Here is a 27,635-nt window from a genome sequence, read left to right on the forward strand (position 1 = left end):
TGGACGGGCATTAAGAGTAGCTCTACGGGAGCTACCAGGTTAGAGTAATCCATAGGGGTGTAACAGAAATAAATTGGCTCTTCCAGTTGCCTGAGACACTGCAGGGGTACCAGAGTGCTTGGATATTAATGCTGGGTTATCCTCCTCAATGTCAGGAGTGGAGGGGAGTACCTCAGACCACTTATAGAACAAAGCATGAACTGGAAGAGCACTGATCACAGCTGGTCTCAGATTATAAAAAAAGTGGAAGGAATAGTAGGCCCCCTTAAATTCATAAAACAACAACATAGAAAAAAAGGAGTCTGAGATATACCTTACTCTGTGTGGTAAAACCCAGGTATAACATAGTCAACAGCCAGAATACAGATTATCAAAAATGAGTAAAACTAGAGAAATAATCTGGCCATGGAAAACTACTATGATGTTGGAAAAAAAAATCAGGGTACAAACCAAAGTAGTTTTCCAGAAAGCTACAAAGAAAAATTTTAAAAATTAAAAAAGTTCTTGGAAGAGGTTTAAAAAGACTTTAAAAATCAATTAAGCTTCAAATAGTGTGAATCCTGCTCTCTTCTCCCCTGCTACTACTTTGTCTTTTGTGTCTCTTCATGTGATTAAATTCATTTCACTTTACCCCCCTTTTATTCTTCTCCCAGCATCCCTTAATGGTGGAATTGTTTTATTTATCTATTTCTAAAAATATTATTGATTTAAACTAACTTATACCCACACACTGTTTCTAACTGCCCTAATAAAAAATACAATTCTCAAAAGTTAAAAAGTATCATTTTCCCATATAGGAATGTAAACCTTTTAATAAAATGAGATAATATTTTCCCCAATTTATCCTTTAATGCTTTTTTGAAAGTTATGTTTATAGGTCAAAATTGTTTAGTTGTGATCTTTTCAAGAGAAATGATTGAAAAGTCCCTTATTTCATTGGAGGTCCATCTTTGAGCTTGAGAGGTAATGCTGAGTCCCAGTGGGGAGTTGAATCTTTGTTGTACTTCAAGGTCCTTTTTTTACATTTTTTTACAATCCTTATTCTTTTCATTGAATGTTTTCTTTGCAGGTCTAAAAGGCAAGTGATTCTTTTTAGTATGAATAGTACTTTCAATTTTAAGTAAAATACATATAAAATCAGTTATTGGATCTGTTTAACACATATATGTATATACAGTTATATAACAATCATATACTTTTCATATTTCTAATCAATCAAAAAAGATACAGAATACAACAGCAATTAATTTCTTAACCATAATTTGAATAAATGATTACCTTTGCCTCTTGACAAGGTTTAAAAAGAAATTATTAATCTTTATCTTTTTTTGGCCGCATCTTTTTTTTACACTTGCTGTGGTTATCTGCTTTCAGGGATTTTCAACTCCACATTTGTCAATTCACTAGGAATGAAGATGTCAGGTTGATCTGAAATTCAAGAAGTGTGAGGTTTAAGACTTGTAAATGATTAGTGCAGGGAACTTATGGAAAAGATGTGTATCAGAGAGTTGCTAAGAGACACAAGAATTGGCTGACTGCTTGGGGTCATAAATCAATTATGTCATAAAGGGGAACTCAAACCCAGTGTATCTTTATTCTCAGACACACTCCCTGCGCAGTAATGGTAAAGCCCTTCTCTTCTCACCTCTTTAGATTCTATTAGCATGGAGGCACCTTTTTAGTCCTAATTCTGTGATAAGTATGTCCAATTGAGTTACTTTAATTACCTATTCTTTTTTGTTTGTTTAAGTAAGTTTATTTTAAATACATATTGCTTTAAGGATTGTGTTGGGGGAGAGAAATCACAGTGAAAGGGGAAAAAAAACAAAACAAACAACCATGGGAGAGATAAAAAAAAAAGTGAACAAAGCATGGATTGGTTTTCTTTGGATCACTGAACTACTGAAAAGAACCTAGTCTTTCATAGTTAATCATCCCATATTCTTGCTGTTATTGTGTACAATGTATTCCTGGTTCTGCTTGTTTCACTCAGCATTAGTTCCTGTTAATCTTTCTAGGCCTTTCTATAATCAGGTTGTTCATCATTTTTATAGGACAATAATATTCATTACCTTCATGTACCACAACTTGTTCAGCCATTCACCAACTGATGAGCATCCAATTCTTTTCCAATTATTTGCTACCACAAGAAGAGCTGCTAAAAATATTTGTGCTTCTGGCTCCTGCCCGCTCCTTTATGATTTCCTGGGGATATGATTTCCTTCTCAATAATGACATTTCTGGGTCAAAGAATATGTATTTTATAGCCCATTGTCCATAGTTCCAGATTGTTCTCCTGCATGGTTGAACCATTTCACAACTTCACCGATGATGCTTCAGTGTCCCAGTTTTCCCACATGCCCTCCAACATTTCTCATATATTCCTGTCATCTTAGCCAAACTGAGAGGTGTGAGGTGGTACCTCAGAGTTTTAATTTTCATTTCTCTAATCAATAGTGATTTAGAGCATTTTTTCATAGAACTATAAATGCTTTAATTTTGTCATCTGAAAATTTTCTGTTCATAATCTTTGACCACTTATCAATTGGGGAATGACTTGTATTTTTATAAATGTGACACAATTCTTTTTATAATTTGAGAAATGAGATCTTTATTAGAAATACTGTCTGAAAGATTTGTTTCTGTTTGTTTTGTTTGGGCAAAACATTTTTATTTAATGTAATCAATGTAATGTATCTCATGTTCTCCTAATTTGTATATGGTATCATCCTTTATGCCCAAACCATGTTTCCATTTTGACTTTATTTTGTTTTGAGGTGGGTGATGTTGGTTAAATACCTGTTCTTTTAACATGTCTTCTCCTCTTTCATTTGGATTCCATCTCTTCTTCCTCCTTATGTCTACTTTCAATTCTTCCAATACTACTCTTTGGGCTCACTTTCTTTTCCTACTAAAGATGGAATCTTTCTCCTCCAGCTCAAGTCAAATCAATTTCTTAAAGCTTCCTGAATTTCTTTATTATTACCTTTCAAACTTTTCAAAATTCTTTAGAATTTAGACTTCCAAATTTTCTTCACATTTCATTAGCTTCTCCTCCTTGAGTTCATATCCTTCTCCTGCTCCCCTTTTCCCACAATCTTCTAGAGCAAACTTTAAAACAGCTCCAAAAGGGGAATAATAAAAGTAATAAAAATTATCAGGAATACTGTAAATGCTGAAACAAGACCATCAAGTTCTCATTATTAAGCGTAACCTCATGCAAAAAAAGAGGTTCTTTTTTTATGACTGAATTTTTAGCATATCTAAGACAAGAAATCAAGGCATTATGCCTCATGCAACAACTCTTGTAGGCACACGTATGTTTTTTTCCACCTAGGCATCTTCCTGATCCTTCCCTTCATCTTCCTTCGTTCCTCCCTTACTCCATCATTCCAATTTACAGCTAATGCTTTGCAATGTCTAGAAGCTCAAGAAACATTGTGCCCTTTTAATAGACTTGCCACCCCTTCCCAGAGACCTCTAAGACCTCTAATTGGGAACTAGAATACTTCTGTACAAGTCTCAAAGTGACAAGCAGTTTTCTACCACTCTTGTCCACAAGAATTCTAAGAAGAAATCACTCCGCAAAGGCTTTTGTATTTTTTTCTATTGCTGCTCTCCTTGCTGAGAAATTTCCAATACCATTTCCTAGCTATATTGAGGATCCTGGTTCCAGTAACTTATCCCTACCTCGTGTTGATAACTCCTTTGCCTAGTCACTTAGATGAATTTCCACAATTATGAGAGGATACATATTTGCACTGTAGATGTGCCTTAAAAGGCTTTGCAGGAATCTATCTCAGGGTAGCTAATACATGGTGTGGCCATATGGAAGGACATAGCTTGTTCATTCTTCATTCATCTAATAAACATTTCTTAATAATTATATTAAGGTATTATATAGAATAGGTTTTGTAGTAAAAATAAAACATTCAAATTTTACCATTTTCACATACTGGTTTTGTGAGCCCAAGCAAGATTCTTGATCTTTCATAGTTAATAGGCAACTCCCTAAAGCAGAAAAGTTGCTAATCTGCTAAAAACTTCATAAACACACACACATGCATACTTATACATGTGTGCATATATATATACATGTGCATTTATATATATATACATGTGCGTATATATATATATATATATATATATATGTGCATATATATATATATATATATATAATATTGTATACAGTTATTTGCAGATTTATTTTGGATAGCATATATGCTCATAAAATTACATACCTACCTGTGTTTATGTTTCTATATATGTTTATTTATTTGTACAATTTTTACTTTGTATTTGTAATTTGCTTTGATTGTGTATTTCTACACATGTATGTATATAAGCATCATGTATGTTTTAATACACACACATTACTTAAGCTAATTCTGTGCATTGAAGATATGTCTTTTGAGGGGCACAAGAATAGTGTTAGCCTTGGGCAGAAAAAAGTATGGACCATGAGGATTAATTACTTAAAATATTATCCTCCTATGAAGCCTACCTATTTATAGATTCTTTTGAGGAATTTTCTTCCACTATTTCATAAAAATGTAAAACACAATTAAAACACAAATATTAATACATGATGTGCATGTATTAATTATGAAAGTATTATTTATGAAATTTTGCTACACTGTTTTTTTTGAGACCTGACTCGCTTTACATGGAAGTATGCTATAGATAAATGTCTTAAGTATCACATTTCTGATGGTAGAAAAAAAGTTTTTTGTAAAGTCTTAGATATCTGTTAGTGATTCGGTTAAATTAACCTTTTCATTAGCAGGTTGCTTCACACTAACAGAGCACAATCTCTCTTGCAGTTATTATAAAAAGAAAGAACAACCTGACATAACATAATTACTCTGAGTTTTTTATGTAAGTAGATTGAGAAAAAACACATTTCTTTTACATTCCTCAACACACTCTTCCCAGTGCAAATGTTTGTAGGTATAATCCTGCCACATTCAGCATGACATGGTATGAGCTGTTTAGTCCATTTTGTAAATCAGGGCATATCTAAGACTGTTCTGTTTAGGATGAGATAGTTGTAGTTCTCCATGGGCAAGAGGTCCCAAAATAATGTCCCTTTTATACAGATTCTACCGTCCCTAGAAGAAAAAGGCTGATGCAAGCCAGTGTGTTTTCTCTTTTCAAGACTTCCTGGGGAGAAAAGCTGAAAACAAAAACAAAAACAAATTAAGAAGTACAATGCATATCTATTATTTCTTCTGACATTCTCCCCTAAAATATAGTCTAAAGACAATGAGATGAGCAGTGAATTTAGCACTTTTTTCTATCCCATTTCACTGAATACATTATTGTATTATTTGATTCATAACCATTCTCCAAAATTTATTTTCTCCAATCCGTCCAATAACATGTTGCTAGATTTCTTTTGAACTAGGTACATTCAAGTAAGTATGAGATTTCATTTGCCTGGAACTGATAATGCTACAAATCACCTCCCCTGATAGGAAATTTCTTTGCAAATTATATTCTTAGTGAGTTAGACTCTTGAAGCACTAAAGGTTAAGTTCCCTCTATAAAACCTATTAGCCAATGTGTATCAGAAATTGGTTTTAAGTACATGATTTCTTATTATAACGTTCAATTCTGTATCCAGCTTTTTCAACTGTCTAGGACCAGAAAGACTATTCATTTTGATAAACAAACTAAGAATTTGGAGTTCCCTCTATCCCCTGATAAATTTTAAAATAAGACTTAGATATAGAGCACAATGTATACTGCATACCTATTAATAATTTTATGAGTGACAAATATGATTCTTAAAATTTTATCCCCATTAAAATGTAACTAAACTAAAAATGTCATGCCATATTGTGAAGGATAAAACGGTATTCTGTGACACGTTTTCAAAAAGTGGAGGGTCAGAAAAAGTTAACTAAATTCTTACAGAATAAATTATCTACTCCTCCACCTAAGGTGGATAGAGAGAGTCAGGAACGATTTTGCTATGGGGCATTTAAAAAGGCAGAAAAACATTCAATCCCTCAATGCTGAAGAGGTGGCACATTGGCTCCAGTCTCATTTTATATCATAAACATAATTCAAAGAACTTGCCTTATATTATGTGGCAATGGGATCTGTATAGAATAAGACATTGTGGGCTTGTACATTACTACTTGTCCAGTCACTTCTGGGACAGGATCTCAAGCAACATTATATTTCAGGGTTTAGAATCTATTTCTTTTTCTTAAAAATATGAAAAACCATTTAAACTGCACTATGGAATCATTGTAGCAAAACTTCACTACAGTTTTCAATTACATGGCCACATTGAAAATTGAGTCAAGATCAGAGCAGGTTGATATTCCTTCCCTTTTTGTAGCACATAAGTAATTAAGTAGACAGAAAAGCAAAATAGGATAATAGGCAAAATTATCCGTTTAATTTATCTTTTTATAGTAACAAGAAGTGTATTTATAATAGGAATAGGAGGTATTTATTCTGATGAGAAGAATAATTACTTCTTGTCAAATAAATTTAAAGGTAAAAAAAATAATTTTAACCCTACCAACACAAAGTTTCAAAATTAGCTAGCTGGCTGAAAATGAAGAACTGGCAATTCCATTATTGAATATCTCCCCAGACGTAGGAAAATAAAGGGAAAAAAAAGTAGAGTAAAATAACCAATAGTGCACATTTAAAAATTTAAAACGAGGGCCATATAATATTTATAAAAATAGAATGTGAGTGGTCCAAAGGTTATGAATTGAGACAAATAAGGAGCCTTATTAAAAGAAAATGAATTTAGGGTTATTCAAGGGAGACTCTATAATCTGGATGAGACTTACCTCAGGCGCAGAAAATATATGTGCAGATATCAAGGGGTCAGTGCCCATGGACGATCCTTGCATGAAAATGCCACTTTGTGAACATTTCCTTTTTGAGTCCTTGCAGGGATTGGTCAAAAAAGGCTGTGACCCATGCATCACTATCCCACCAGAGGAGCTATCACTATGGAAATTGAGAATATCCCATCTCCACACAAGAACCTAAGATCGAGCTCTGAGCAAAGGAAGTGACTCTGAGCAAAGGAAGGATCCACAGTTCTCTGTGATGAAGAGGATCTCAGCTCTTTCCCACCATCTGAGATTCATCCTCTTTCTAGGGCCAGATTTTTATAAGGCTAGATGTCTAGACATTCAAGAACAGCTATAATAGATATTGAATAATTCCACTGATTGACATGTGATAGTTGAGTGACATCATATGTCAGCAGGGTCGCAAGGTGGGTGAAGTAAGAAATATTCCACAAATGGACAGGCTTCTCCTTAGTGTAGGTGTGAGGAAATGGTGCAAGTCATGAATTGGATGATCTAAGTGGTCATAAGATGATTACCTGTTGCTATTAAACCAGTGATTAATTCAGAGGTACAAGAATTTTGGGGGGGACTTTGCATTTAATTATTAACTCTGTCACACTGAGCTTGATCACTATGAGAAGGAAAAAGAATGGCGGAAGGATGCTAAATTTCTATAATTAAGCTAGTTAGATTGTGCAGGTCAAAGCTCTTGTGTCTTACATACAGAGCTTTGATATCAAATTGATGAATAGTGATGTTAGTAGAGTTCTCGATGTACTTTATTTTTTCCTTTTTTTAAAGTTCATTAATATTTTTTAAAATTTCTTGAGTAATGCTGAGTTGGTCTGGAAACTGGATCCCAATTCAGATTTGGCCTTCTACTGTATACTACTGGTGAAGCCCAGCGAGATGTAGATGGAAGCTCAGAAATATCTGTGGAAAAAAAAAGAAGAAGAAAAAGCAATTTATACATGTGTGTGTATATGCATTTTTTGTATTGGCAGTAATGGTTCATCATATCAAGGAATTTTGGGTGCGAGAATCATGGAAATGGTCATTGGTCCAAGTGAGTCTTAAGAGTTTGCTGAGCATTTTGAAGGTAAGTGACTTGTTCATGGTTTTAAGAACTATATTTCATAGAGAGAACTTCAAGATTTTCTGGAAGTCATCTACCATACAGGATTGTTTGGAATTTCAAATCAGCTAATATATTCAAAATGCAAAGTTTAAGATCCTGAATAAATGTCCATTTCTATTATTGGAGCAACTCATCAGATTGTTCACCTAATATTATCATTTTACCTTCTGAAGTAGCAATCGGTACAGGAACTGCAATTAAAATTATGTTCATAGTAGTCTATTTGCTTGTGTTGTCTATCTGCTCATGCTTATGTTCGAGCTCTATTTCCTATTTATAATATTATTGCCTTCGGGCTCAAAATGAAATGAACTGTGACAATTATTTTATTTGCCTATCAGAAGAAATACAAACCACACTTTGATTTCACTATTACAACAACATCCTCCTCCTCCTCCTCCTCCTCCTCCTCCTTCTTCTTCTTCCCATTGAAATAGCACTTTAGGGGGATTTTAAAGGTATATTCACAAATCAGATAGAGCATAAACGGTGACATTTTACTTATGAATCATTTGAACATACCATCATCACTTTTAGCTACAGAGTTTTCCATCGCCTGCTGAATCTGAAATAACATTAAAATAATATTTCAAAAAAATGAAGTAAATGAAGAATAAGGAACTACAGATAATCCAAACAACTCACAAAATTTGTTTTTATAAATTGCAGGTATCCAAAGAAATTATTAATAAATGTACACATTAATTAAGTTTGACTATTGGTCATTCATCAGAAAATATATAGCTATAAAATAGGGCTTAAATTTTTTCCACTCACAAATCCCTTTTTAATAAAGACTCATTTTTTATCTTACTCCAGATATATAGATATGTGAAACATATACAAATCAGATATTTACCCTTAACAAATTATAACTTTGTGACCCCCCACACTCAGAAATGAGGGCCCATATAGAAGGTGGGATCTAATAAAAGATGATACTATTATTAAGAGCATCAAGAGTTTATCACTATTAATTATATACCAAAAAATATGAACTTTGTTAGCATAGTAGTTATGTCTCAGGTTTGATATATATATATATGCCTTCTACTCTAGGCAAATGTTACCCTTGTTATTATTACTATTATTTTTTTTTTTTGCTGAATATATCATTTTTCTTTAAAAAGAAAATCAACAATGAGCCTATACTTTAAAACAATTGTAAATATTAATACTTCACTAAGCTACAGACAGTCCACATATAAAATGTATATCAATTTACATGGAGCAAAACAGAAAATTAAATACTTGGAAAAAATTAAATATAAATATACACACATATGTACATCCATAACACATAGAAGGGGTGATGAAGAAAAGCCTAATTCACTTGACATGGCAGAAATATAAAGATTTTGTTTTGAATTTGAAGATATCTCCAATATATATGGAGTAAATTTGACCAAAGAGACTGGGTTGAGCATTTTGATCCTACCCTTTTGATAGGCTTGACTAGGTACTTGTTTTATGTGTCCTCTGACACCACAAGGGGGAATCCCAAAGTTTCTGTTTCCCTTTAAAGGCCGAATTCAAGAGAATGGCTCAGATATATACCAGCCACATCTGAAGCAATAATCAATGTGGCAACATCATAAATATCCAGGAAAAAGGAATTCATTACTTGTGAGATATGACTAATGTCCCAAATACGGTATCAGTGAGCACATTCATGCTCTCTGTAGAGGCCAAGTTTCAAAGTCAGAATAAGTATCTAACTCTAAATTTTCTTCTCTATAAGACCTTCTTTTTATACACACACACACACACACACACACGGGTATCATATTTACATACATGTATATGAATGTCTACCTATGCAAATATGTTCAGAGTCATTTGGTGTACAGAGAGTGAGATTTGAATCCAAGTTTTCCTGCTTTTAAATGTAGCAACGATATATTCTTTCAAGGTGGAGCTAAGATGGCAAAATAAAAGCCAGAATTCAGCCAACTCATTCCCCAAATGCTCCAAATTACTTTAAAGAAGGAATCTAAACAAAGTTTAGAGCATCAGAACATCCCCAAAGACAGAGTAGAATATTTTCCAGCTGAAGACAACTTAGAAGAGCAGCAGAAAACATCTGTGACACCAGAATGGAAATTCTGTGCAGCCCTAAACCCAGCCCCAGCATCCACAAGGTGGGCCTTCTCAATCCACAGCACTACTGGTAGCTTCCAGATATCCCAGGACAAAAACACCAAAGAGGACTTAGACGTTCAGCAGAAAAGGGCTGGGGCTCCAGGGTGTAGGAGGCTAGTCACTGGGCCTGCCCTAGCCCTAGTCCTGGCCCTGACAACATCATCACAAGGTGGAAACAGCAGCAGTGCTGGGAGCTCCTGGACATCTCTGCCTGGGTACAACAGGAAGGACATGTTAGTTCACAGAAGAGTGTCTGTGCTACCAGGGGTGGGAGTAGGGCAAGTCGTCCCAGCATAGGTAGTGCTACTGTGACCCCAGTCGCAAACATGGTAACCACAGCATCAGCAAAATAGGACTCTGTTGCTTGAACGCACTAAATCTTACAGCTACAGTGGAGCAAGGACAGTCCAAAAAGCTCCAAGGCAGAAAAGAGTGTTTGTGGTCAGGTTCCTTGAAGAATCTCTGAAAACAGATGCACCAAATCCCTGAAAGTTGGGTCAGAGCACCCTCCACTCTGAAAACAGAACCCTACATTATCAAAGAGGTAAAAGCTGAGCAATAAGTAGCCTAGAGAAATGAGCAGAGAACATAAAAGCTTCTGACCACTGAAAGTTATAGTGGTGGTAAGGAAGATCAAAACACACTCAGAAAATAAAAACGTCAAAGCTCCTACATCCAAAGCCTCCGAGAAAAGTAAGAATTAGACTCAGGACATGGAAGAGCTGAAAAGCTTGAAAATTAAGTAAGAGACTTAGAGAAAAAATTAGGACATGAATTGAGAAAAATACCTAAAAAGGAAATACAAACGGCTAAGGAGGAAAAGAATGCCTTTAGCTTTTTAGCTCAATTGGCCAGTAGGGACAGAAGGTACAAAAACTCACAAAGGAAAAGAATTCCATATAAAAGAGAATTGCACAATGGAAGCTTATGACTTTATGATAAGTCAACATATAATAACGCTTAAACAAGAAAAATAAAAAAAATATGAAATATCTCATTGGAAAAACAACTAACCTGCAAACTAGATTCAGGAGAGATAATTTAAAAATTATTGGTCTACCTGAAAGTCATGACCAAAAATAGAGTCTGGATATCATCTTTCAAGAAAATTATTAAGGAAAACTGTCCTGATATTCTAGTACCCAAGAGTAAAACTGAAATTTAAAAATCCACTGATTACCTCCTGAAAGGAATTCCAAAATGAAAACTCTCTGGAATATTACAGCTAAATTACAGAATTCCAAAGCCAAGGTAAAAATACTTGCAAGCATCCAGAAAAAAACAATTCAAGGACAGGGGAATCACAGTTAGAATAACACACTATTTAGCAACTTCTACCTTTAAGGATTCTACCTTAAGAATATGATATTCTTGATAGCAATGGAGGGAGGATTATAACCAAAATTCACATTTCCAGAATAAGTAACTTATATTAATGTTTCAGAGCAAACAAACAAACAAAAACAAAATAATGGGGGAAAAAAGAAAATGAAAACAACTTGGAAAATAAATCTGGGTAAGGTGTTTTAAAAATTATTGGTGTACCTGAAAGTCATAATGGGAAAAAAAGAGCCTAGAAAAATTTCAAAAATACTACCAAGGAAAACTGTTAGGATATTCTAAAATGAGAAGGCAAAATAAAAATGGAAAGAAACCTCCTAAAACAGATCCCAAAATGAAAACTCCCAGGAATAATAAAAGAAATTTCAAAACTCCCAAATCAAGGAGAAAATATTGCAAGCATCCAGAAAGAAACAATTTATGTATAGTTGAGCCAAAGTCAGATTAATACAAGATTTAGCAGCATCTATATTAAAGGACTGGGGACTTGTAATATGATAATCTCCAGAGTAAAGCACTTAGGATTACAAGAAAGAATTACCTATTCAGCAAAACTAATAATAAGAGGACTTTCAAGAATTCATGACAAAAAGGCTAGAGCTGAATAGAAGATTTGACTTTCAAATACAGGTTTCAGAAAAAGTCCAAGGGCATATTCAATCAAGTAAAATCATAAGAGACTTTGTAAGGTTATTATCTTGTTATTTTTCTACATGGGAAGTTGATTCAGACAGTTTGAAGGAGTTTCTATAGTTAAAGGGCAGAGATATGAGTTGAATATGAAGGGATAATATTTTGAAAACTAAAACTATAAGGAGAAGAGAGGAATACACTAGGGAAAAAGGGAAAGAGAGAGGTGAATGACATAAATTATCTGCCTGAAAAGAGGAAATTAAAAACCTGATTTTACAATGGAGAGGAAGAGAGGAAGAGAACTATCAGAATTGGTTCAAAGAAAAAATACCATACTCGCTCAGGTATAGAAATCTATATTACAGGAAAGGAGGTAGGGAACGGGGTATGAGAAGGATGGAGAGTGATAGAAAGGAGGACATACTAAGGGAGGGGAGGTTAAAAGGCACAACCTTTTAAGGAGGGACAGGGTGATAAGAGAGAGAACAGAATAAACTGAGTGGGGAATAAAATTAGCAATTGTAATTGTGCAACGAATTTTGAGGCAAGTTTATCTGATGAAAGCTTCACTTCTCAAATGTAAGAGTTATAGCCAAATTAAAGAAAAAATAGGAGCCATATTCCTATCTGATAAATCATAAAGATATGAACAGTTTTCAGATGAACTAATCAAGCTATTTATAGTCATATAAAATTTTTCTAACAGTAGATCGGAGAAATTAGACATAAACAACTCTGAGGTACAGTCTTTTAAATTGGCTAATGGGGTAGAAAAGGAAAATGACAAATATTGGAATGAATGTGTGGGGGGGAAGGAGATATTTATGCATTGTTAATGGAATTGTGAGCTTATTCAAACATTCTGTAAAGCAAACTGGAAGTATGTTCTAAGGTTCCTAAAAATCTTATTTACCTTTTGACCTATACCAATATATGGCATGTCTCCTAAATAGAATTATTTTTAAGAAGGGAAAGGAGGCCTATATATTCAAAAATGTTTTATAGCAGTTCATTTTTCAGGACAAAGAATTAGAAATGAAGGGGATGCTCTTCAATTGGGAATGACAGAATACATCATGCTACATATCACTGTTGAAATAATAATTTTATAAGAACATTATATATATATATATATATATATATATATATATATATATATATATATATATATATATATATATTTTATAAAATAACCTATTAGTAGGATGTTTTCAGTGAGATAAGTTCTCTGTGAGATTATGCAAAGTGAAATGTCCTGTGTATAAAGTAGTAGCAAGTTCTCATCAATGCAATGATTGTGCAGGACTTATGATGAAAAATGTTATTCACATCCAGAGAAAGAATTGATTGTGTCATAATACAGATTGAAGCATAAATTTTTATTTTCTTTTTTTTTTTTTTTTTGAGAGGGGAGGGAGAAGATCTGTTTTCTATTGTAGCAACATGACTTTGATAGAAGGTTTTTGCATCACTTCACATGTAGTTTCACTGTGGGGGGCGCTAAGGAAGGGTTATAGTAAGGAGAGAGGAAGGGGGAGAATCTGGAACTCCCAATTATATACATAAATGTAAAGATGACTGACCTGTAATTTTAAAAATATTAAATTTGAAATGGGAAAAATGAGATATATTTTACATAAAACCTTAATGTTGTAGATGAAAATATTATAACCAGAAAAATTAAGTATAATAATCAATGAAAACAAAAGGACATTCAAAACACTATTTTAATTTCAGAATTTTATCTCAAGGAAACCTGGACTTAATAGAAAATTTAACATATAAGAACAATATGAAAAATGAATTTGTGTGTCTCTTATACACGTACAATATGTGTATGTATGTGTGTGTGTGTTATTCTTTCTTGGTATATACACATCAGAAAGGGTACAATATCCTTCAAAATCTCTAAAGAAAATAAGATTGGAAGGAATAGGATAAGGTGGGGTACAGTAGTGTGGGTAATTGAACGGCACTGGGGTAAGGTGTGTAGATTAATATGAATGGGATAAAGAGGAAAGTATGGGATTGGGGGAAAAGATAAAAAAACATATCCATGGTGGTTGGGTAGAGGAGGGGACAGCTGGTAAAGCCTAAGTCAAAAAGAAGAATAAGCAGGGATGGGAAAAATAAGCAATAAATACTAATATAATACCAATGTCCTAAGTAAAATTTATTAGGAAAAAATATAGAAGTAATAATCCCCAAATTCCGATAAAGTCAAAGATTTAATCAAGAAACAAATCTACATTGTTTTTCAGTCATAATAATCTTTTAGAAGTATATGTAAATATGTATATGTGCATGTACTTATATATTTTGTATACATGAATATGTATGTATATAGGTATATATGTACATTATATTCATATATATCAGTAAATATATATATATATATATATATATATATATATATATATATATATATATATATATATATATATATATATATATATATATGATATATGTGTGTATATGTGTACACACACATATATGTATATCTGCAAGCCTCCCTGGAGACATGAGGAAAAGAGTGAAAAGTACCAAGAAAAAAAAAAAAAAAACATAGCAGAGAACAAAAGTAAACCTAGAAGAAATAAAAGAAAAAATGGACTGTTAGGAATATAATGCCTTCTATTATTAAATATGTTTTCTTGAAATTGAAATTTATTCCTGCATATTTTGAATCCTTCACAATGTTTTACTTGGCACATGAAAAGATTCTGCTTTATTTTATTTTACTTGTTTTTATTTTCTTATTTTATGTTTATGTTTTAAGTGACTATATATATATAATACATATATATATATATGTATATATATATATATATGTATGTATAGGAAAGAAAACTATTTTAAGATGCTAAATTATTGAACCCATTGAAAAAGAAAAAATATGTTAAATTGGTTTTCCCAATTCCATTCATCCTAATCCTTTAATTATGGAAACTACAGGATTTTTCTTCCCATCAGCTTTGTGTCATTAGAATAAAAAATGATTACAAAAAAAAAAAAGGCACTAATATGAGGTTACTTTAAAAACAATTAGATTTTGACTAAAGTGTTCCAGGTTACAAAGAGAGAGTCAAAGAGAAGATTAAGCCATGTTGGCTACACACCTTTTCACCATTGAATTATCATTAATTTAAAGGAATGATACTTGTGGATTAAAACAAAACAAAACAAAACAAAACAAACAAACAAAAAAAACAACTTTAATACACAGCCTTTAAACTTTAAAGAACACAAAACTTTAAAAATATCGACATTTTTTATTTATTATTAGGCAAAAAAAATCTTTTTTTTTGAAAAATAAATCCCAAAAATAAATAAGCATGAAATTTTACATTATAACTTTAGGATAAAGAACAAGAAGGTGGGAAAAAATGACTAACCTTTGAAAAGCAGTCTTCAGTAGAACTTTCTGAAGACTCTGTATTTTCAGTAAAATATATTGATCTTCTTCTAGGAAGTACCACAGAAGTATCAACAAATTCATTATTCATTGGCTCCAGAAAGGGACGTGTAGTAAATCTGTTGAGTAAAATTTTATACTTTACTTTTTCATTCATTAGTCTGCAATAAGTAGCCTCTCATTACTTCTGTGAACATTTTACAACACATAAATGGGTAGTAATTTTCTTAATGTTTGGATTTTTTAAAAATACTGTCATAATTGTGATTTTTCCTTAAAAAGTTTCTTGACTCTGAAAACAATGAGATTATGTTATAAAAGTTTTTTATAATTATATGTTATAAAAGTGTTTTTTACATAATTGAATTATTTCTAGTTGACTAGTCTTCTAGTTGACATTAATATATGTATATGTATTTATATATATTTATATATGTATAATCACCCAGTTAACCCACATTTTCCATTGAGGTCATAGATATGATCCTTAATGCTTTGTTATATTCCAAATGGAAATCTTCAAAAGCAATGTAAATTTATATGATTTTTTCTTCCTGTCTGTGTTTAGGTGTACCTGTATTCTTGAGAAAATAATTTTCTGTACCTCTCTTGCTCTGCCTCCAACTCTTCATGTACGGTGTTTCTTTTGCAGAATTTAGCTTTCAGTTGTTGAATCTAAACCAAATGGAAAACAAAGAATAAAGTTCACAAATATGTTTGACTCCATCCTGAAAATTATAAGACTTTTGTTGTCATATTCTGTTAGCTTTCATTTTAATTTCAGACAGTGATTAAGAGGGCACTTCTAAATTGCAAAAAAGTAGATTCTAACTTTGAAATGAGTCATGATCAATATCAGCTGAATTGCATTTCAATTGGAGAAAAACAAATAAAAACAACAACAATAAAAAAAACAACTCTATTTCAATTGGAGATTAGTTCACTAGTTCTCATCCTTCAGTTTTGTCTTCTTAGATTATTATAAACATATCAAATAAAATTTTGAAAAAAATTACCTCCAGACCCTTTCAAAATGTTTTCTTCCAATTCAAATTTTGGTTGAAAAACACACAAAAACTAAAACGACTCACCTTTTTTTTTAATTGAATATTGTACCAATTATTAAAAAAAACACTTGAGAGTATATATGGTTATTTTTGCTTATGATTTCAAAAATGTTATATAGGCACCTTGAGTGGTAAACAGAATAGATTTGGGAGAGAGAGTTGAAACATGAATGATTATATGAAAACTTTAAAATAAAAGTTTTGTTTATTACATAGAGCAACCATGGCTGGACATCCTTCATAGTTTCCAATATTATGCTATTTATTGTATTAATTAACAAGGGGAAATATAATTTTTCTATTAAAAATCACACTTACGTAGGAGGAAAGAACCAATAGAGGGAAGATGCTATGAGGTAGAGAGTACCTCATATGTAGTTTAGTTCAGGAAAGGATTCAGGTTCACATCACATCAGGGAAAGAGGGAACATAAAGGCAGAAACTTTATGGTGTGGAGATTGACTTGAACATAGTAGAAAAGACAGTCTGAGAAAGATTGGGTTCCTATCATAGGTATCTTAAAGATACTAACAAAGTAATCTAAGCACATTATGGTTGCCTTAACTATGGTCATAAAACTATCTGGGAAACAAAAAAACTTTGACATTTTTCTGACAAGGGAAGAGAATAATCTATTTTCAGAATTCACATCAGAAGGCAATATTTTCTTTTCCTCTTTTTCTTTTCTTTTTTTTTTTTTTGTTTTGTTTTGTTTTGTTTTTTAAGTTGATACCAAGCTTAAGGAGAGTAAAAGGCAGAGGGGAAAATTCTAAAGAAAAAGATTCTGAATTTAGAATAGGGGGAAATCTGCATTTACATGTTAATATTTTAAAAATATAAAAGTGATAAATTAAATAACCTTTAATAATGGATTTATTTTTTTCACTTGTTCTTCAGTCTCTTTCTTCACTTTTTCTTTAATCTTTGGTCCATATTGTATTTGTTCCATAGGTATTTCTAAATGATGCTCAAGATCCAGCCTGTCATCATTCTGTTTCAAAGTTTCTATTATTTCTTCTTGAAGATATCTATTTATAGATTCTATATGTCTATTTATTGAATTTTGTGCATCCAATTGTTGGTGAAGCTCTTCCTCATATTTCTATAAAGTATAAGTTTAGCAAAATATAGAAGTAAAAATCTTTCAACTTAAATAATAATTTAACATTAAAATTAAATTATTTTAATTGTAAGCTGTAAGAAAATGTTTCATTATTGTTATCTTACAACTATAAAATATATTTCCTAAAATGATTATTAAAGCAAATTAAGAAATTCAAAACAAAAATAGGATTGAAAGAAGAAACCACAAAATTACATTACTAGCTTTTGTATAAAGTTGGAATAATCCACATTTACTACTTTATTCTATAGTTTTTTTTCTGAGTTATATGTCTTTTCTCTCCAGCTGTAAGTACAGTGAGTAGATACCAAGCCAATTCACAGAAGGTGGATATCAACAAATCCTTTTTAAGTTATCTTAGGCCTAAAGCTACATTAGATCTTAAAAGGAATCTGCAAAGAAATGTCATTCCTTTTTTATTATTCTAACAAGAAGACTGATTCTAAGGGTTATAGACTTGATTGGAAAAGCAAATAAATTTAGACTAATTAGAATGACACCAACATCAGATGTGCAACTGCAGTACCTGAGAAAATAGTTTCATCTAGAAAACTCTTGTAATAGTGCTATCTATATCTATATCTATATCTATATCTATATCTATATCTATATCTATATCTATATGGGTTTTAGTGTGGAGCTGCCCTCTTCATTTTCCTCAAGTGGCTCAAGAATGTAAAGCAATAAACTTAGCAGGATAGCTACCTGTTTTGCTTGAGTCCCAGGGATTACAGGACTGACTGAAATATGTATACAAAAAAAGCATGACATTACTGAGTTCTAAAGAGGCCAATCTATGCATGTTAAGAAGCCAATTCTGTTTGATAAATATTGATGAAAGCTGCAGGATAGTAAATGAATGACAGTAAAATAAAATGTTTTTAGTCACTTGTCATTTTTTAAAACATGATGGGGTGAGTGTAGCAACTCTTAATTTTACATACAAAATCCAAGATACATGTGAAAAATGCATAAGGGCATTCTCTTTGCCAAAAGGTATCTTTATTTATGAGGAGAATTTAAAGATAGAATGAAGTCCTAAAATAGGCACCAAGCGGGGTAAATCTAAATAAATTAGGGAGAGCAATAGAGTTAGTAAAAAAAAAGTTTAGTATTTGGAAGAAACCATTAAAGGAATATTCTAGGAGCCTTCAGTAGACCATTGAATGGCAGGCTAACTCCATAGAGGAATTTAGCAGTCTAACCAGAGTCAGCTATATTAAGGAGAAAGATCAGTAAAAGGAAGTTGCAAAGAGGGAGGGAGAGCCTATCTCCTAGCTGGCTTACTCCTAAAAAGGACTTAGCAGAAATCTTTATAAGTGTTGAGGGCCATGGAATGTTAAGGTATAAGACCCTTTTCTCCATGGAGTACTTTTGGGAATCTAGTCTTGATGAGGAGTAAACTGAGGGTCCAAACCGAGATGGGTCATTTTTTTTCAGGAGGTCTAATAATCTCTTTCTCCTTCCCAAAGTCCCAACAGGCGGTCCGTTAGCAAATGACTTTTGCTACTCAAGGCTGTGTAGAAACAAAGTCTTTATTTATTAAAATAGAAACACCGGAGAGTCGGTGGGCAAAATGGCTGCAAGGTACAAGGCCAGTTTGCAAAGAATAGATTTTTGGGTTCCCTTTTTTATACAAAGCATAATTATTCAAATGTATTGATCTAAGGAGGTTCAGGAGAGTGATGTAGATAAGATAAGGATTCTCTTGTAATCTTTTGAGTAGAGACAGAAGTCTCTTCCCCTGCTGTGACATTTGGTCTGTTTGAGCAGATTAGAATGGGGGGGGCTATAAAACTCCAACCAGTTCAGATAGCCCAAACTGGTTTGACCACATCAAAGTCCAAGTTCCAAATGGAGTTGGAGATCAAACAAAGAATACCAAAGGGGCTACCGCCCTCAACAGTCTGGCTCAGCTTCTCTATCCCTCCTGCTGGTGGATAGAGAGAAGTCAGGAGACATGTCTAACCTTGCTGATTACTAGTATCAGGAATCTTTGGAGGAAGGCATGATTACAGACTTCTAAGAAATTTGTCTGGAGGACATCAGCCAGACATTCTATTATCTGTTACCTGCTATCTGAATACTTTTGTACATGATGCCTTGATTACTGTTCTAATTTAGATGTAGCAAGAATCTAACTGAACACTTAGGCATTTGTAACGGAATAGGTAAACTTTAGGTATATTAACCCTGATGTAATCCTGAATAGATTAAACTCTGCTGAGTCCCTCCTATCCCCTCCTTGTTTATGAATCAGGACAGGGGGCTGACACCTGTAGCTCTCCTATGAGCAGATCTGGACAATAAGCACAACTTTCAAAGAGTAAATATAAACTTGGGTTTTCTCAGGGAAGGAGGACAAGTAATACAGAAGAGTTGGGAAGATAAAAGTTATATATTGAGATATTGGGACTCTTAAAGATATTCTGGGAAAACATGATTCCCATCAGGGCTTTATCAAACTGTCTGGCAAGTTTCCATCATAGGTATCTTAAAGATACTAATTAAAGCAGTCTGGGCCCAACCAAGCTGCCTTAACTATCATAAACAAGACAGTCTGAGAATCTAAGGTCCTAAATTGAGCATTTTAACATTTCCTGAGAAGGAAAGAGTTTCAGAATTCACATGTATAGCATTACTACTATATAATACATACATAGCACCAATTTGCAAATGTTAGCTCATTTCACCACTTATATTTTTCAAAAGCTCTTTAGGTCTTTCCTCCATCTTCTGGTGATGTAAAATATCAGAGTTGGGGAAATGTTTCAATATTATCAAAATCTAGCATCTTAAAAAAAAGCAGTATCTCTACATGTATTCATTTATTTGTTATTCTTTCAGCAGGAGGAAAATCTTTCCTTCCCTAAAATAGAAAAGCAATATATGCAGAATACTATATTGGAAAGATTTTAAACCATTTATTGGTGAAATGAAATAAGAATCTTCCAAGTAGGTCAGCCCTTCCGTCTGAAATAAATTAACATAGTGTTTTCATACAATAAGTTGTTAACTCTAAAATCTATGTAAAGTAATGAAGTTTCTTACTCTTAGTAGTAATCACCCTGCAATCAAACTGTTGCTTTATTTGTTCTATATTCTTTTAAAAATCTCTTAAAGCAATGCTCTTTTCAAATTTTTGGGGGGAGCATTCTGGGAAGATGGCAAAGTAGGATGGTCAATTTCAAGGCCTAATTTACCCCACAAATAAGACAAATCTTTGCCTCAGAGCAAACATAGACTTGTGAAAACCCAAGCTGACTTGGGGACAGAACAGAGTTCCTCTCTTGATACAACAGGACAAGATCTAAAGGAGGACTTTGGGCCAGGATTAACATATCAGAAGTGCAACCATCTCAAGGCTAAATACTCAGGAACATCCAGTGGGGATCCCTCAGGCTAGCAGCTTGTGTGGCTAATGTCTCAGCTGGAACTATGGTCACTTTCACCTGCCCCACTGTTTTGACCTGCCCAAATGTATTGACTCCTCTTGTGGAGTGGGGGTTGGAGTTCAGGAGTGATCCTCGAATGTTTAGGAATACAAGGCCCAGCTGTGCAGCTGAGATGCAGCCCTGGGCGAGAAGGAACCAACATCTGGTGAGTGCAGAAGCAGGTGTGTAGGGGCACTGCTGACTGTAGGCACTTGCAGGAGGGTGGAGTTCTTGATTTTAGGTTCCTGGTCAGAGTGGAGAGCTGAAGGGAAGCTTGAGGCACTATCCCCCACCCAGTGATTGGAGGTACTTAAATTAATACCTACTATTAAAATATGTCTTATTAAAAAAAAAGACAAGAAGAAGTGGCAAAGAAGAAAAAAAAACACCATTGAAATACATTATGGGACACAGTGGATAGAGCACCAGCCTTGAATTCAGGAGGACCCAAGTTCAAATCTGGTCTCAGACACTTAACACTTCCTAGCTGTGTGACTCTGGGCAAGTCACTTAACCCCAGCCTCAGGGAAAAAATATACATATACATATATATATATATATATATATATATATATATATATATATATATATATATATAAAAAATGGGAACAAGGAAGACTGGAATTCATTTTTTAAATGCCTTCCTGCCTAAACAGAATTTATGGAAGAACTCAAAAAAGAATTCAAAACTCAAATGACAGGCATTGAGGAAAAACTTAAAAAAAATAAAAAATAAAAAACTGAAAAGCATCCAAGAAAAACAAGGAGATTATGAAAAAAAAACAGTTAACCGGTTAACAAAGGAGGTACATTGTCTCAAAGATTAAAGAAATTTTTTTAAAAATTATAATTGGGCAACAGGAAACCAATGAAGCTATGAGGGACTAAGAAACAGTACAACAATATAAAGTATGAGATAATAGAACACAATGGGAAACATCTCATAAGAAACATAACAACAAGATCTCATAACAACAGATCCCAAGAATAGATTAAGAAGTGAAAGTATAAAAATAATTGGACTGCCAGAAAGTTGTGATGAAAAAGAGAACCTTGACACAATATAATGCAGTAAATAATCCTAGAAAATTTTCTTGGAGTGATGAAAACATGAGGGGAAAGTAGAAATAGAAAAAAATCCACTCATCACCACCTCAAAGAAATCCTTTGTGGATAATAAGTAGGAATATAATTGCCAGTTTTTAATACTGCCAAATCAAAAAGCAAATTTTGCAAGAAATGAGAAAAAAATAACAAAAATCTGGATCAAAAATTAGAATTGTACAAAATTTATCTATGGCTATAATAAAAGACCACAGGTACTGGAAACATATCTACAGAAAACCAAAAATACCACATCCAGCAATTTACAATTTTTTTATTTACAATTTTCAATTTAAAAAGACCCAGAATTTGAAGGAACTTGCAAATTTTCAGAACTTTTTATCAACTTCATTTGAACTTAATAGAAAATTTAACATGAAAGAGCCAATATCAAAGTGTAATTTTAAGGAAGTTGACATAGACAAACTATTTAAACATGAACAATTTGCTTATGTTTTTTTACACAGACAATGTATACTTTATTTTTAAGATTTCCATCAGTAGCTCAAAAGAAAAATTGGCAGAGTAAGGGTAAAAAGAGTAACCATATTATACAAGTGAGATGCAGAAGATGGCATTAGAGGGACAAGGGCTCATAGTTCTGAAAATCTATTCACCTAGGGAATGGATTCAATTGTTAATACTACATATATACCATGAAGGATATAGTACCTCCAAAAACTATAAGTAAATAAGCAGGGAGGAGTAGGTGAATGGGGAAGCAAAACTCCAGGAAAGAAAACAAAAAAGGAATCCCTGGGTGGGGGGAGTTAAATTATAATAAGCCAACTTATGGAGCAGAATTTAATGAAGGAATCAGCAGTGATAGGAAAGATATGTGGGTATGTGGGATATATGTGTGGGGAGATTACATATCTATATATCTATATCTATATCTATATCTATATCTATATCTATATATGTATATATAGAGAGAAATATAGAAATAAATATATCTTTTTTTAAACTATAGCTTACTTGTTGTCAGGAGAGGGATGAAAGGAAGGTATGTGTTTGTGTCTATTAGTGTGTATGTATTTGTATGATTATATCTACATATGTATATATATAGATATAGATATAGATATAGATATAGATATAGATATAGATATATACACATATATAGATAGATAGATAGATATATACATATACATATATATATATGTATCTCTCTCTCTCTCTCTCTCTCTGTATATATATATATATATAATATAACCTGTTTGGTGTTTGGTGTAGGGTTGGGACTGAAAAAAGATAAAAAAGATAAACGAGGAAAAGTCAAGTTGTTTCTGTCTGTTAATAATTCTTTTCAGGGACATTTTTCATCTTTAGGATTATAGAAGCAGAGTGTCATAAGCTCTGTGGTTCTGAGAGCCTCTGTAAATACTGCCCCTAAATGTTTCAACACTCTGAAAAAAAGTTCTTTGAAACCATCTATTTCTCTTTGGGATCTCTCTGTTAGATTTTTTTTCTTTCTGTCAAAGTTAACTTTGTGTCTTTATTACTTTCATTCATGAAAAAAAATGTCTAATATTTTTGCCACCTGTGAATGCTTTCAAATACTTGAAAAAGTCTATTTAATAGAATATAATCACACACACACAAACACAATAGATTCTTTTTATATGAATTCTATTATGTAAAAGAAGACATTTTTCTAATAGAGAAACCTTTATAGAAAATCTTTGGAGACCAGAATTTTCTGGGAGATGTAAAGTCCTTAAGTGATGAAGTCCTGGGCAGCTAGTTGTGGTAACAGAGAAGTTTGAAGCTAAAATTGTAATATTCATTGAATGTTAGGGAAGATCATTGATGGAGGTCTTTGCAAACTTGAATTTACTGTATTCAATCAGGAAGCCAAGTTATGATGTCAAACCCTCAAGGTTAAATTTCCCCTATAAAAGATGCTCTCGTGGTGTAGAGTTTCTTTCCCTAAATTCTTTTCCGTTAGCCTGCCATGCTTCACCTCATGGTATCTTTCTTTTCAAACCTCACTCATGCATGCTTCATGGAATCTTTCTCCTTCTCATAGGATGCTAAATCCCTTCTGGGGACACTGAATTGCTTCCATTTGAATTGCCTTAAGAAGATTCTGGGAATCACCTAGAAGGATAAAATACCCTACACTGAGGTCCTTTCTCAAAATAACCTGCCAAGCATTCTAACTCTCCTGTAGAAAGCAGAACTCCTTTGGGATGGCTACATTGCTTGAATGCCAAATGAATGCTTACAAAAATTTTTATTTCATGGAGAACTCACATAGGAGAAGTGCTCACAAGGTAGACAGAAATATCAATATAAGAACACTCTTAAGGTGTCTCTTAAGGACTTTAAAATTGATTGTATGACATGGGAGAGACTGGCACAGAACTGCACAGCAAGGCATGCCTTCATCAGTGAAGGTGCTATGTTTTATGAACAAAGTTGAATTGCGTTAGCCCAGAAAACACGGGAGATGCACAAAGGTAGAGATGCCACCCCAAATATTCACAGGGAATATTTGTATCTAAATTGTGGCAGAGTATTCTAAGTTTGTATTTGTCTGATCAGCCACAGACAGACACACTGTACCTTGACTCTTAACATAGTGATGCAGTCTGGGTACTTTTTGAAAATGAAGGACAATACATACTTACATACTTCCTCTAACAAGGGTATAACCCTTTCCCTAACCACTTTCAGTCTCCTAAACTCTTCTGTGGATTTAGCCTGCCAGCCAATCGATTCTCACCTCATAGTATATTCCCATTGCCCTGGTAAATTAAAATTCTACAGGAACTTGTCTTTTTCATTGTTCATTGTTCAAACCCCTTTCCTTGCTAACTATAATATTCTATCTACTGCACTCCTGATCCCATTTCCTGAATATTTTCCACACTTCTCATATCTATTTTACTTCATTTGGTATCTTGCCACAACAATTTCTGCATTCATACATTCTATTTTACTTTTGCCTGTGGCATATGTGGAGCAGACCATTCTAGTTAGTTTTTAATTTTTGTATCATCACCCACTTTAGTACTTTATGATATACTGTACAGAGACATATCTATGATGATAAACTGGACAGGGACATAACAAGCACATATTAAGTATTTTGTAATATTAGATTTGGGAACGATGACTTGATTAGACATTAATAAGAAGAGATTAAAAGATGAGGAAATAAAATACTTTTACATAGTCCCGTTTTAGAAAAAAAGAAGTTGAATAAACCAACAATGGACTCCCCAAGGAAAAATCTCTAGGTCCAGATGGATTTACAAGTAAATTCTACCAAACATTTCAAGAACAATTAATTCCAATACTCCACAAACTATGTGGGAAAATAGGGAAAGTAAGAGTTCTATCACTTTCTTGCCATGACACAAATATGTTACTGAAATCTAAAGTGAGAAGAACCAAAGCAGAAAAAGAAAATTACAGAAGTTTCCCTAATAAATGTTGAAGCAAAAAGATTAATAGAACTTATCATCAGGATAATACACTATCACCAACTGGGCTTTATACCAGAAAGGCTGAGCTGGTTCTGTACTAGGAAAATTACCAGCATAATTGATCTTATTGATGGTTATCTCAATAGATGTTAAAAAACAAAAACAAACAAAAAAACCTTGAGCAAAGTACACCACCCATCCCTATGTGGAGAGCAGAAAAATAAATGGAGTTTTCTTTAAAATGGTTAAATCAGTTAAAGTATTAGATATAATTCAACAAGGTAGAAGCATTCCCAATAAGATCAGTGGTGAAATGAGGTTGCCCATTTTCATCATTATTATTAATATTGTGTTAGAAATGTTAGCTTTAACAGTAAGAAAAGAAATTGAAGGAATTAGAGTAGTTCACAAGGAAACAAAATCATCAGTCTTTGCAGATAATATGATGGTACATTTAGAGAATCCTAGAAAATCAACTAAAAAACCACTAGGAACAATTAACAATTTTAGCAAAGTTGCAGGGTATAAAATAAACCCCTATAAATCATCAGCACTTTTGTATGTCACCAACAAAGCCCAACAGCAAGAGATAGACAGATTTTATATACAAAATGTTTGGGAGCAAAGTAAGCCAGGACACAATTACAAAATACATTTCATGCAAATAAAACTAGATCTAAACAACCGAAAAATATTAAGTGCTCATGAGTAGGCCAATCTAATATCATAAAAATGACAATTCTGCTTAAAATAATTTACTTAGACAGTCTCATACACACTGCCTAGAAATTATACAGCTAGAAAAATAAAAACATAACTTACCTGGTAGAACAAAACATCAAGAATTTCAAAGAACATAGTGAAAGTGAAAAAAAAATGCAAAGAAATGTGGCCTTGCTGTATCAATCACACCTAAAACTATGTTTTAAAGCAGTAATCTTCAAAATCATCTACTACAGGCTAAGCAATAGAGTAGTAGATCAGAGTAAGAGGTTAAATTCACAAGACAAAATAGTCAGTGATTAAGAACACACTATTTGACACAAATTGCTGGCAAAATTGGAAATTAATATGGCAGAACCTAGGTTTTCACCAATATTTAACACTCTATATCAAGGAATCTGAAATGTATTCATGATTTAGATAAAAAGGGTGATAATATAAGCAAATGAGGAGAATAGGGAATAGTCAGCTCTGTGGAGAAAGATGGACAAAGAGAAGTGGAGAACACATTTTGAAACGCAAATTGGATAATTTTGATTATGTTAAGTTTTTTTAAAATCTGCACAACCTTGATAAATGTGGAAATATGTAGAGAAGAATTGTACATGCTTGCATATATTGGAATACTTGCTGTCTAAGTTAGCTAATGAAGAAAGGGAGGGAGAAAAATTTGAACACAAGGTTTTTTATGAGCGAATGTTGGAACCTATCTTTGCATATTTTAATTTTTCTCCAGTTGCATTGTATACAGCTTTTTTTACATTTGTTTTTAATATTTTTGAGTTCAAGGTTCTCTCGATTATCCCCACTTACAATAAAGAAACCACATGTGTATTTATGCAAAACCTTTCCATAAGATTCAGGTTGTGGAAAAAAAAAACATAGATCTCCCACCCTAATGAAAATAAAAATCCTCAAGAAAAATATAGTTACAAAAAGAGAGAGAGATAAAGAGAGTAATAAAGAATGCTTCAATATATAAATAGACTCCATCAGTTCCTTCTCTGAGTATGGATAAGAGTTTGATCATAAGTCCTTCAGGGAAGATGTGGATGATTGTACCACTGAGGAAAATAACATTATCATTAGTTGATCATCCTAGAATATTTACATATAGTATTAATTTGCATACTTTGATTTTGTTCATGGTGAACTTTCCAGGATTGTTTTTTTTTTTATTTGTTTTTTTGTTCGTTTGTTTTGTTTTGTTTTGTTTTGTTTTTTGTTTTTTTTTTTTTTCCTGAGAGC

The 27,635-nt window shown here is 32.9% G+C and overlaps 1 protein-coding gene and 2 long non-coding RNA genes across 13 annotated transcripts in view; 1 reads left to right on the forward strand and 2 right to left on the reverse strand.

Moving 5' to 3' along the window:
- Positions 1-829: 829 nt before the first annotated feature.
- Positions 830-1,497, reverse strand: LOC141544662 (uncharacterized). Its single transcript, XR_012482744.1, has 2 exons — positions 1,279-1,497; positions 830-1,071 (listed from the first exon to the last, which is right to left on the reverse strand). It is a non-coding gene; the product is annotated as an uncharacterized LOC141544662 (long non-coding RNA).
- A 41-nt stretch (positions 1,498-1,538) lies between these two features.
- LOC141544663 (uncharacterized) overlaps positions 1,539-27,635 on the forward strand; it is a 70,646-nt gene continuing 44,549 nt past the window's right edge. For 3 of the 4 annotated variants that reach the window (XR_012482748.1, XR_012482745.1, XR_012482746.1), the window contains exons 1-2: positions 1,617-1,699; positions 7,835-7,929. This is a non-coding gene — a long non-coding RNA (uncharacterized LOC141544663). Of the gene's footprint in view, positions 1,700-7,834; positions 7,930-27,635 lie in introns of all 4 variants that reach the window. The other variant, XR_012482747.1, reaches the window with a different exon arrangement.
- Positions 7,408-27,635, reverse strand: part of LOC141544661 (ankyrin repeat domain-containing protein 26-like) — a 122,493-nt gene continuing 102,265 nt past the window's right edge. For 6 of the 8 annotated variants that reach the window (XM_074271056.1, XM_074271059.1, XM_074271057.1 and 3 more), the window contains 5 exons: positions 17,426-17,668; positions 16,104-16,174; positions 15,480-15,618; positions 8,491-8,533; positions 7,408-7,763 (listed from right to left, as the gene is read on the reverse strand). In XM_074271056.1, coding sequence (XP_074127157.1) covers positions 7,636-7,763; positions 8,491-8,533; positions 15,480-15,618; positions 16,104-16,174; positions 17,426-17,668 — 624 coding nt within the window. In that variant the 3' untranslated portion in view covers positions 7,408-7,635. The remainder of the gene's footprint in view (positions 7,764-8,490; positions 8,534-15,479; positions 15,619-16,103; positions 16,175-17,425; positions 17,669-27,635) is intronic. The other 2 variants (XM_074271063.1, XM_074271061.1) reach the window with 1 other exon arrangement.

The sequence above is a fragment of the Sminthopsis crassicaudata genome, chromosome 5 (genome assembly GCF_048593235.1).
Source record: "Sminthopsis crassicaudata isolate SCR6 chromosome 5, ASM4859323v1, whole genome shotgun sequence".
NCBI lineage: Eukaryota > Metazoa > Chordata > Mammalia > Dasyuromorphia > Dasyuridae > Sminthopsis > Sminthopsis crassicaudata.